This window comes from Aplidium turbinatum, chromosome 10 (assembly GCF_918807975.1).
Source record: "Aplidium turbinatum chromosome 10, kaAplTurb1.1, whole genome shotgun sequence".
Taxonomy (NCBI): domain Eukaryota; kingdom Metazoa; phylum Chordata; class Ascidiacea; order Aplousobranchia; family Polyclinidae; genus Aplidium; species Aplidium turbinatum.
Genome location: NC_137481.1, coordinates 14227353 through 14239468, shown reverse-complemented (window position 1 = coordinate 14239468; position 12116 = coordinate 14227353). Strand labels below are relative to the sequence as shown.

At 37.0% G+C, this 12116-nt stretch overlaps 1 protein-coding gene across 3 annotated transcripts; it reads right to left on the bottom strand.

The window, feature by feature from the left end:
* Nucleotides 1-823: 823 nt before the first annotated feature.
* LOC145778538 (uncharacterized protein C1orf198 homolog) lies at nt 824-9174 on the bottom strand. Of its 3 annotated transcripts, none has more exons than XM_082590039.1 (12): nt 8533-9174; nt 7301-7379; nt 6588-6705; nt 6305-6395; nt 5838-5991; nt 5421-5484; nt 4899-5028; nt 4603-4632; nt 3683-3780; nt 3186-3278; nt 2985-3105; nt 824-1637 (listed from the first exon to the last, which is right to left on the bottom strand). In XM_082590039.1, exons 1-11 carry the CDS (start codon nt 8654-8656, stop codon nt 3046-3048), a joined length of 1041 nt encoding a protein of 346 aa, XP_082446165.1. In that variant the 5' UTR covers nt 8657-9174; the 3' UTR covers nt 824-1637; nt 2985-3045. The 3 variants fall into 3 exon arrangements, with proteins under 3 accessions (XP_082446165.1, XP_082446164.1, XP_082446166.1); XM_082590038.1 differs by having other exon boundaries at nt 4603-4635; nt 8533-9171; XM_082590040.1 differs by lacking the exon at nt 4603-4632 and having other exon boundaries at nt 8533-9096.
* Nucleotides 9175-12116: the final 2942 nt, after the last annotated feature.

The following is a 12116-nucleotide window of genomic DNA, read 5'->3' as shown; positions in this document are numbered from 1 at the left end:
TTAGGAACCAGCCTGTTATGTCCTCTCCTAGTCGACAGCGGATTTCCTAGTCGACAGCCGTCATCCCCAGTACTTGGGGATGACGCCATTTTCTTGACTTTTTTCGACTTCTCCATACCCCAGCCTATGTAACGTAATATAACGTTTTTCTTAAGCTCCCAAAGATGTGATATCAACAGCCCTTTGATAACTCCAAAACTACTCGTCGTTTCCACTTGCGGTGAACTCTGCAGGTTTAAAACTATTTCTCCATTTTTGTTCGGTCATGTCGTCATAGCTGTTGGTTAGCGCGTGACTTCGTGAACAAAGAAGCTTCAAGATCAAGCGGCGCTGGTTCGACTCGCGGAGTGTGCGCTTGAGCAAGGCATTCTAAGGACAGCTCTCGATTCAGTGGCACCTAATGAATGGAATAATTTCCCGGCAACAACATATCAATAATCGGAAACTCCCACTCTGTCAATCTCGGTAACCGGCCCTGCGTCAAGAGCCTCTAGATTAGAAGTATGCGAAACTACCAGAAATAACCTATGCAAGGATTTGTCAGTCCGAGGGTAAAGATTCAAACCAAACCATGTATCGGCAGTTTTCTTTTCACGAAATGAGATAGAAAAGTTACGCGTGTACTATTGCAATCACATCAGATCTTAGTCAAACAATAATTAAAGACTACCAGCTTTCTGCGGCGTGAAATGTTTTCTCCCTGACACTTCAATTTGTCACTAACGCGTTGTGGCTATTTATGAAATCTTGTTTCGTGACTTCCTTTGATGCAACAAACATTTGAAATCAATATTTACTAAGAAATTGACGTAGAACGGCATAGCTTAGAATTTTCGAAAACGATTTCAATCGTGATTTATTTTTTCGGTTGAGTTAAACGAGACCCAAAAACCCTTCGCTGCAACACCATCGGATAAACCAGACACCACTCGCCAACGATCAAGGTGTGTTGACTGTTGGTGCTTATTTAATATTTATTGAAGCATTTTAAGCGTGTTGACAGTTGTTAGTGCATGCTTAGCAAGCTATATCAATCCACTGCATAAGTAGAGATCGATAAAAACGAAGTAAAAAAATGCCATTCTCATCGCATTACTGTATGTTCAAGCACAACCTCGAAGCCGCTGGAAGTTCACAATAACTAGGTAAGTGAGAAAACACAATGTCATCGCAAAAGCACAACATTAAAATACGAGACACATTTCAGTCCCAAACAAAATCCGTCATTTTTACATTGATTCAACGTCTGCAGACGTTGAATCAATGTAAAAATGACGAATTTTGCTGGGATAGTACACGGCAGCAGCACCACTGACAGATAAAAAGCGTAAAAATGTATCAACTGCATGCAAAAAAAAGCATATAAAAAAACATCAAGCAAAGAAGAGTATATGCTTTGCACCATGGCCTACACCTATCTGTTCGATGAGAGCAACAAAGAATTCAAACTATGAGTATAACATGTAGAGTGCAGAAGGTATAGAATAGATGTAGCTACAAAAGTGTTGTTGAACGATGTGTACGAGTGCACGTTGTCTAACAAAAGAATGTGAAAGCATTCCAACTGCACAGAGATTGCTTCATACATTGGTCTTCGATTTAGTAGACTTCACATGAGGTGACATCACAGAGTGTGTCTGAAAAACATTTTATTTTATGGAAACTAATTTATCGCATGGTTGCGACTCATACACATGATGGACTGACGGTAGTAACACAAATTTTTGTAATGTAAATATTTAATAACGCACTATCCTGTATCCATTGAGATTAGTAATCTCTAGGAGCTGGATGAACCCACAATTGATAATTCAGCGATTAAGCAGCTTATTCCTCGGACCATATTTTTCCTTCTGCTTGATTGGTTTCAATCTTTATCCTCGGATCCGGGAAAGCTTCTTTGAGAGCTTAATCCTGGAAGTTTCGCATTGTGGAGAGGCTTTGAAACACTGACGCAGGCTTGGTCGCCGAGTTTTGACAGAATAAAATTTCCGCTTGTTGAAGTGTTGTTATTTGTGAATTACTCCATCCACTGTATGGAGAGCAGTCCTTGAAATGCGTTGCTCAAGCGCACACCCAGAAAGCCGAACCAGCGCTTCTCGAACGTGTGGTTTCTTAGTGTGCAAAGTCGGGCGCTCAACCAACCGAGCTACAAGGGAAGATTTATGCACGCCCGGAAATCTGCTGATTAGAATCGGCGACCGTTAATCAGCCGATGAATTTCGCGTAAACTAGCACTAGATTAACTGAAAATATTATTAGCTTAATCGACCGCTAAAAAGATCCGGCAACTACAAACAGTGTAAATGCGACCCTGGTAAATTTCAACAACTTGGAATGGTAAAAATATATGACTTTTAATTCGGGGGCTTAAATAAAAATTAAAAATTGTTAACAACACCAAGCAAAACAATCCCTTTGCTTGCACATGTTCTTAGCAAAAAAGAACATAAATGTGCATCATTCTTTTCATTATGTGGCCAGTCACAATTAAACAATAAATTGTTTTGTAATAAATTGTTTGTACTTACCATCCAAGCCAAAAATAAACAAGTTGTTCGAAGCTTCAACGATTTCAAAAAAAAATATTAAGAATCTTCCACAACCAAATGAAACTATCATTCTTTGCATTGCATTTGATCGATATATTTTAGTGCAGACCATCGTGAATCACGCCTTTGCGGGTCACACAGTGAAATCTCAAGCTTAGCTTCGCTTCAAAACATTCAAACCTCGGTACAAGACATTGTAGACCAAAACTACACATGAACCTCTAGTTTTATCTATGCAAGTTAAGTGCACAATATAAACTTGATTTTTTATTTGTACTGACGAGTCCACTTGCGTGGCGAAAGCTGTTTTCATCAATTTAGTGTGTTACCGTCAGCTTTTTCTCTTGAAGTGTATAGCCCTAGAAACCGCTACTCTTTTACTGTATAATGGTGCATTACAATCAGGCGAGCAGACAATAGCAGTCGCCATACCTGCTGAAGATAACAAGTTGTCTTGTTGACACTTCCACGTGTCATGACAGGTATGTGATGTTCACCAATTGTCTAGAAAGTCGAAACCAGATTTCTGAAGAGAATTGCGTTGAGCGGTTGCCTAAAAATTTAAAACAAAAAAAATGAAACAGAAATCGAAGAACAAAAAGCCAATGATGTAAAAAAGTCGGAACAGCATACCTCAAGATCGAACGGAATGGATGGAGAACTGTCCAGCTCCAGTAGAGGCGATTCTTCTATGAGCTCAAATTTGGAGGTATCCTCTTCAATAGGCTGTGTGAAAAATATGGAGCTTATGGGCATTTCACATCAATTAAATTGCCAAAGATTCGGTTTACGATAAGTTTGATATTCCTTCATACACCTTCGGGTATGAAGCCGCGAGACAATTGCAAGTTGTTGTTTTTTTAAGTGACGTATAAATAAACATTTGAAGAGTTCTCCCATGTATGTTGCGGTCATAGCAATTCTTAAAAATCTAAAGGAATATCAATTAACAGAAACACGTTACCAGGAAAGCATTGATTGACGCTAGCTAGTGCTACAATGCAATACTTGCTTGGCGTGATGTCATATCAACACCCATTGTGCTGGTATGCAAAAGTTCTCACTTTTCAAACTGAATACTACGGTTATTAGTTAACATCTGTTAAGTAATGGCACCATTTTTAACTTACTGGTTTTACAGAGATGGAAGATGCTGGAGCAGACTCAATGACTCGCTCTTCAACTTTTTGCTCTTCTTTCATCGCTGGTTTCAAATGTCGAATTGCACCTTTGATGAAATAAATCCAGCTTGCAAAAGTTTTCCTATTCACAGCGTAACCGAATGCGGAAACGATGTAGAGTGATAACTTAACTAGTTAGGTTCAAACTGATGAGAATGAACTAGAGAATTGTCATAGCTTCTGTCAGTAATTTCAGGTTTCTGTTTGAAGATTAATATAATTCCTGCCGTCTGATTAGCCTACAATATGACATGTTCTTGTAAAAAAAGTAAAATTTTCAATAATCAAATCAAACGGACGCTACAGTGTAACAAACAATTTGAAAAATAAAATATATCGTTATAGTAAAGATAGTGGAAAAATCATAGCAGCAAAACAGCAGAAGTAGCAAGCAATACTCCACGAGGCTTGAAAGAAATAGTGTATCAACTGCATAGGCTGTGTTCATAAATGCGCCGAAATTAAGCAGAATCTACATTTATGCAATAAACACTTTATCTAGCAAGATGCTGGATACGCCAACAGTTGCTATAAAGACAACGTTTATGATAGTTTCTTAAAGCAGATGCAAAAACCTTTTCTACTTTCGATCTCTGCATTCATATTCAAAAACGATGAAAGCTTATAGCATGCTTTCGCTACCCAGCCAAATGAGCCAACATGTATAAAGATTAGCATAGCGTCAGAAAGCAAAAAAGCAATTGAAAGCCACATATCAACACAAGCATAAAAATGCTCTTAATATATTTAAAAAAGAGACAGAACCATTGAACGACATGCTTTTGCCATGCAAACCAAAACCTGCAGCAGCCAGAAATTACTGGTTGTTGGAACATCCTATAAAGTCTATTGAAAGCAGCACTTTTTACCTGAAGTATCTTCAAACGAAAGTGGTTCGTCTTCTGGCAATTTAATATAGTTAAAGGAAAAAACTACGGTAACTAAAAACTTTTTTCTAACAAACAATTAATCAGTTTCATTAAGCTTGTTAAAACATTAACTCAACTCTAAACAGTTTGATGAGACATATAACTACAATCCAGACAACAATTCAACCGTTTTTTACATTAAATCAACGTTTGCAGACGTTGAATCAAACTAAAAAAAGGGAGATTTTCTGTCTGTGCAGTGATTTTTTTTTTTCTGAAGTGAAATATGAACAAACCATTTTCTGTAACGGAGCTTCTTAGATATGTCCGGCCAGACGATTTAGTTTCGGTGTATTGTTTCGGACCATCGGTCGATGTTTCTTGTTTGACAGCCAAGTTCGTATTTGGACCATCTGTTAGTATCGGCTGAAGAAATATTGGGACAGATATGTCAAGTACGTGGGCGAGAACCAGCTATGATGTTATAGTTGCTTAAAAACTGCTAAGAAACACTCAGTCCGGTAAATGTGTCTTCTTTGTGTCATCACGGTTGGTTAAACGTGCAGCCAAATTTCACATTCTTTTGTTAAAGCGATACAATATTCAACTTAAGACATGTTATCATTAGTAATTACGTTTGACTATTGCAAACTACCACTGAATCTTCACAAGTAAGCTAGATTGAAAGAACGAAAAGAATGACTTGCCTAAACAGCAACAAACATCGGTTCTGTATGTGGCACGAATAAAATGCAATTAAAATACTTAAAACTGGTTAAGTAACAAAAACAATAAAAAATAAAGTTAGACACAAATACCTTGACATAGTTGGACTGGAACAACTCAACTTGAATACTTCTGGGCTCCAGGTCAGCTCCATTTCTAAAATGATTTCACAAAACCTTATCACTTTAAAGATTCAAAAGACACGATGAACTTATCTGCTTTACTAACGTTGTGTTAAAACCTATGGTTATAGGTAAATTGTTCGTAAACAATTGTTCGTAAAACAATTGTTCGTAAACAGTTGTTCGTAAAAAAATTGTTCGTAAAATTAAATCCCGAAAACAATTCATCGTAAAGCATTTCTTGGTATATTATACATCAATTCTCAATTGCATGCACGAAGAAATGCTTTATGAAGAATTGTTTTACGAACAACTGTTTACGAAAAAACGTCGGACACCAAAACCTATTGCAATTTAAAGTAACAAAATCCTTGTGTAGATACTTACTTCTGCCTTGCGGAAATTTTACTTCGCGGTTTGTGATGCATTTCCACAGAGGGAGCCTTTGTCGTTTCAAAACCTGCATGATGCACTTTGCCGTTCTGTTGAGTCTTTGCTACATTGTTTCCAGGCACAACCTTTGCAGCAGGCTTCTTTTTTACTGTCAACAAAAGAAAATAAACTAACATTGTTTGCCTATTGGCATTCAACGGTAGAAATAATGAAGATATAGACAGTAACTTTTTCTGTCCATTGAACATAAATAATTAATATTTCAGCAGTATACGACATTAATTGTGAAGATTCAAGATATATGGTTCATGCTTACAGCTAAGAAGAATACCACATAGTACAAAAATTCCTCTTGAATCTTTTTCTATATACCGTAATGATTCCTTTTTTATATCAATGAACACAAAGATATTGCAATCTAAGAAAAGTTAACTTGCAAGTAAAATTGCAGAAACTATTACTTTTCTCTTTTGAAGGTGAGGGTAAAGGCATGTTCATTTGGCTGCGAGTTTCCCAAGAAAACGGATCAGAATGTTCGTCTTTCCAAGTTTCCTACAAATAATAACTTATGTTGTATGCAGTTGGTTAATTGATCAGCAACAGGCAGCAAGTGTGCTTTCAGGGCAAGGTCACACTGGTCACAGTCGTGATTATATTCCAACAGTAATGTACTATTTCAACATTTTAATGTAACACACTAATATCACACAAACATATCAGCAGATTTCACTCCAGAAGTTTAACCTTTTCTTTTGAATCATCCAAGCGTGTTGCATACTCTTGACCAGTTTCAACAATTAGTTTTGGGAATACTGATTGATAGAATTTCGGAAGTCGAGAAGTGGATTTATTGGACCGATACCTACAAAAATATTAAACAAGCAGATTTGTAAAAAGACCAACTGATTAAAAAAATACTGGTACAAAAAAAGTAGTTTTAAAACTGTGTTAGTATTCTAGTAATTTATTTCATGAAGATAGCATGCTTAGACCTAGGGTAGATTAGTGATGTGCTACATTGAATTACTAGCGAGAGTTTTTTAATGTGAAGTGTGAGTAAAACATTTGACATTACAATACCATAGCAAAACATAAATAGTTCCAGTAGCCTAATATAACAAATAAAGAAAATGTTGCTACGTATAATATATTTGCAATTTATTTAATTTAATAAAATTGTGAGTCCTACAGTAAATAACTACACGTAAAAAGAAAAATCGCTTCATAACATTTAAAGATTACTTCATCTTTACAATTTAGTATGATTGTTAACTCCAAAAAATATCTATTTGAATTTTTGTCAGATTACAATATAAAAATGACTATTGTATCTACTGCATATTGACTGCTAAGTACAGTACTTACTCATTCATAGATCACTCAATTGCACAAAAAAAGGAGTGCATATTTAATTATTTATATTACTGTACTCAGAAATGACAGCAATGAAAACAAACCTAAAAGCTGCTTCAGGTGTGATGATGCATTGATCCAAAGCCTTCTCCTGCTCAGTAGCTGACATATTCATCCATTTCTCTGAAATTAAACAATCTTCAAAACTTGTACTGTAGCAACATACACAATGCAACACATTAAAGATAATAGCTTAATATAACTTATTTTGGTCAAAATAATTAGTAATTTATTTTCAGAGGTGGGCAGTAGCATGTTACTTTTTTGGTAAAAGTAGCGGTAGCGGCGCTAATTTTTAGTTGGAGTAGCGGCGCTATTTTTTCTCCAAACTAGCGGTAGCGGGAGAAGCGCTACTTTTTTTTAGTCGCACTCCCGCTACTATTTAAATTAAAGTGAAAAAAATACTCGTTTTTTGGCAACATTGGCGCGGTCAAGCAGCTATATAATCGGTTTGGTTGCAAAGTTTCGGTCTTTTGGGAATCTCGATTTCTGGTGTGGAGCTGCGATCAAGGTATGAATAACAGGTTGATACCGAGAAGAGTGACACCAACACCAGTCACGACTCTGAGGATGAATTTTTCGGTGTGTTGGCGCCATTCCGTGAAACGTCGGTGCAGAAGGAAACAGCAATTGTGGACGCCTTTTTTTTGGACAGGAGCAAGTCCTTGAGCTTTTAGAATACCGAGTTAAAACATCTGTTCATTAAATACAACACCTCCATTCCTTCCAGTGCTGAACAATAAATTTCCCTTAGTATGTGTTTTCTATAACGACGTTAAAATGACAGTGTAAACAAATGATAACATTCGTTTTTAAGGTCATTTTTGCGTCACTGGGGACTTGAAGAGTGCTTCCTAGTGTCATTTTAGACAAAAGTAGCGGTAGCGCATGCTACTTTGGTCCGAGTAGCGGGTAGAGCGCAACTTTTGTAAATTGATAGCGGGTAGCACGCGCTATTTTGGTCCAAGTAGCGGTAGCGGGTAGCGCGCTACTTTAAAAGTAGCGGGTGCCCACCTCTGTCTATTTTTTTCTTCTAGCCACATTGGTGTTTCAAAACTGGATCATAGTTCTGCTTCCTTAAAGCTTTACTTTCGAATTGATTATGATAATGTTAATTTTCTTATGGCAACCTGTTAAAAAAGTACAGCATCCTGTAGGCTACAAGTTAAAGTTTTCAATTGAAACTAAAATTAATTACTGTACCACCACCAGTACTTACTAAGGTTGGTTGTAGCTTAGTAGGCTATAAAAAGACTATAACAGTTCAATGAGTCACCTTTAGGCATTGATTTGATGAGGTTTGATTGAACTTCAACAATTCTTGCAGCCATTGAATTGATGCTTGAAAAGTACTCCCGGACATGTTTTGCCTTGGAAGGGTCACTGGTCCACAGTGCCATTGCACTTTATTCAATGAGGTAGCTTATATCCTTTACAATAATAATAATAATGCTTTTATTTGCGCCCATTGCGATAACATACAGTACACTGCGATCAGAGATGCGATACAACAGACGACAGGAAGCAGTGAAGTGAGATATAGGCCTAGTCTTCGAGTCAGCTGCTCCCTTTAGTTTGGCTTGCCATTAAGTGTCTTTGCCGAGACACAGTCGCGTGCTCTGGAGCGGTGTCGAACTCACATCCTTTCCAACATCTCACCACTCGTCGTTCTCACCACTCGTCTACAACGTGTCACCAGACGTTCTCACCAAGGATGCCAGAGCTTGGTTTTTCTACCTAGATCTGGGTTTTTTTGACCACATCTGGGTTTTAAGTTTTTTTATTTCAAATTTAGGTAAATCTAGGTTTTTTTGTTTTTTAACTTTGTACAGAGCTTGCATGGTATTAAGGCACTGGGATTTTCGATAAATGGTCCACACTGCAACACAAAAATGATAAGGCACCGCCACCGGTAATGTTTTTTGCATCAGCTACTGCAGTCAGTGAGGTACAAGATGCTCAAGAAATGATCCAACTTTATGAAAATGTGGATGACTAAAAATTGGAGTAGTACAACTATTTGTGTTACTGAACATTTATTTATTGTGAATTTGAGTTATTCTTTTCAACATTAAGTTGAAATGAAAAAGGCTAAGCAGGGTTTATTGCTAAGAACCAAGTTATCGTAGTTGTACAACAAACTGTAAGCAGTATGCAGGCATGATGATTCTCCTCAGCCACAGTCTACAACTCACACTGCAAAAATTTTAGTTCAAAAGTCGAAACTAACTTTAATGGCTAGCCTATACACTCATACATCTAGTTAGTTTTAGAAATTTTGGTTAAACACACACTGAACCTTGCTAGCTAGACGCTTTACCTTAAAAGTAATTTTGAACCAAAACCTTTGCTGTGAGCCCATATAGGCTTACCAAGCTCTTGTTTTTGTATATATATACCGTAGTTATATTACATTATATATTAACTACCATACCAACATAAGCATGGATATCATTTTGTATAATTATATATACGTGTTACTATTTGTAGCTTTCTGAGGCTTCTGTGTAAGTATTTAAAATAGTGCTGAAAGCACACGCAGGTTTTTTTAACCGCTTTACTACATATTTTCTGGACCTGGGTTTTTTTTGCCTCATCTGGGTTTTTTTTAGCACACAATCTAAGTTTATTGGAAATTTGTCGCTAGCATCCCTGGTTCTCACCACTCGTCTACAACACAGCATTGATTTGATTATACAACGACTAAGAAATGATATTGTTTCAAAACGAAATTAAGACAAAGAAATTCGCTTCGAAACAAAATATATTTGTTTCGAACGGCTTTAATTACTACTGGCATGGCTAGAAACAGGGATAATTAGCATTAAAAAAAAGTAACAAGGCCAATTCAAAATTTAAAATATATGCCAAATCTCTCTTTTGTCTTGAGTTGAAAAATATTCTAATCTAATCCTTTTCCAACTAGACTGACAATTTATTTTGAAAGTGAAAAAAAAAGCAGTGAGTTAATGCGCTGCCAAATAAATTTTCCAACCATCCTAAGTTTCCCAAAATCAATTTTATTTCAGAAGCACCTAGGTTTGGTTATAAATCTTTATCCTCGGACGTCGGAGTTGGACTAGGGTTGCCAGAGGTTAATATAAAAAAGAGCCCAAGCTTATGCAAAAAGTAGCCCAAAAGTAGCCCAATTTTTTTGGGGGTTCTAAAATAGAGCCCAAAATGGAGCCCAAGCAAAGAGATAGGCTATTATACAAAATTCTTCCAGAGCGCTTGATCATCAGTCCCAAAATATAAGAGTTTTTCCAGTTCTTCACATCTTTCAGACAGATTGGTAACCATGCATTCACTCAACTGTTAGTTAAAATAACTACAAACAAGTATACCGGTACCTAAACACAAAAAATGGTTAAATGGCTTTTCGTGATGAACTAACGCATCGAGAGTGTTCCCTTCAAGACCATCAACAGTTTAGATAACCTACCAAGGTCGATCAACGTAGAAACTATCTTTATGTCTTGTTTTTTTTACTCATATAAATTGTTGGAGCTGGTATACAAGTCCCCCCCCCCCCCCCCCCCCTTGGTAACTCATGACAAAGACAGGACTCAACCAAACATATAGGGTGAAACTACTTTACAGTACCTTTGCTTATAGGGTGAAACTACTTTACCCTTGCTTTACTGTTCACACACTTCAATCCACATGTATTGGTCAATTCCTCTTTGTCATGAGTTGCCAAGGGGGGGGGGACTTGTATACCAGCTCCAAATCGTTCAAAAAAAAATTCACTACCGTAGCTTATTTTTCCTCATCTTTCTACATTTGTAAAAACTTTAGTAAGGTGTTGCGACCATGCCATAACTGATTGTCCTGCTTTGGCATCATGCACGTTATAGCATAGCGTCCGTGTTTTGTCGTTTCTACCTTTTTCTATACCCCCGCTATGTTTGACATATTGTTTTTCGTTGTGATGGTCAGAAATAAAAGGCAGTGGTTATTTGACCGGCTCCGGTCTTTGAATCTGAAACACTATTTGACCGGTCATGACGTCACTACATAAGCACTTTTTTTCTTTCAAAGCAAAAGACGATAAGAGCTTTAAGTTTTAAATTCAACACGCTTTCTTCAACTGAATCCGTGGCGCACACGTGACGTCTCGGGCTGCCATTTTAGAGGGAATGAGTTCGATACTACCCGGAAGCGTTCTTTTTTTTTCTTTTTTTTTAACTACAAAAGGATACAAACTGATATGAATGAATCAACAAGTGAATAAAAAAGCTTCAAAACGAATTAAAAAAGTTTTTTCTAGTTTTTATTTTTAACAAATTCCTTTCATTTCTTAGCACAAATTCTCTGAAAAAATCACACCTTCTAATAGGCTGTAAGATTACGTTTCGCTGAAGTCCGAAGTTAAAAATTAAATCCAGTCTCATTGTCGCACAACAATCAGTCAAGTTTCAAATCATCATCTCAACCAACCCTTCAAGACAACTTTCCACTTGTCGCGGTACTCCCCTCCATGGAACCCAAATAATAATGTGTTTTGTGCATCACTGGGGAGACAAACTCGTAGTAGCACGTGATTGGTCCTCTCTTCCACAGTTCTGGAATGTGACGTTAGATTTAGTGAGAGCGCAGTGTTTGTTTCTTCGTTATGAGAGATGCGCTCCTCTCTTGTAAGAAGCCATTTTTATTTCTGAAACTTGAAAAAGAAAGTTAGTTCGTTTTGGACGTCTGCTTAACGGTCGCTTATTACAGTCAAGCACTGGATATATGTTTAAATGCATAATCGATTTATTTCGGATCTGGTATCAAAGTAATGATTATATATTGGAGATACAACCCTCAACCTTTGGATGTACAGTAACGTGGAATAAACTACTGGACGCAGTGAACAGT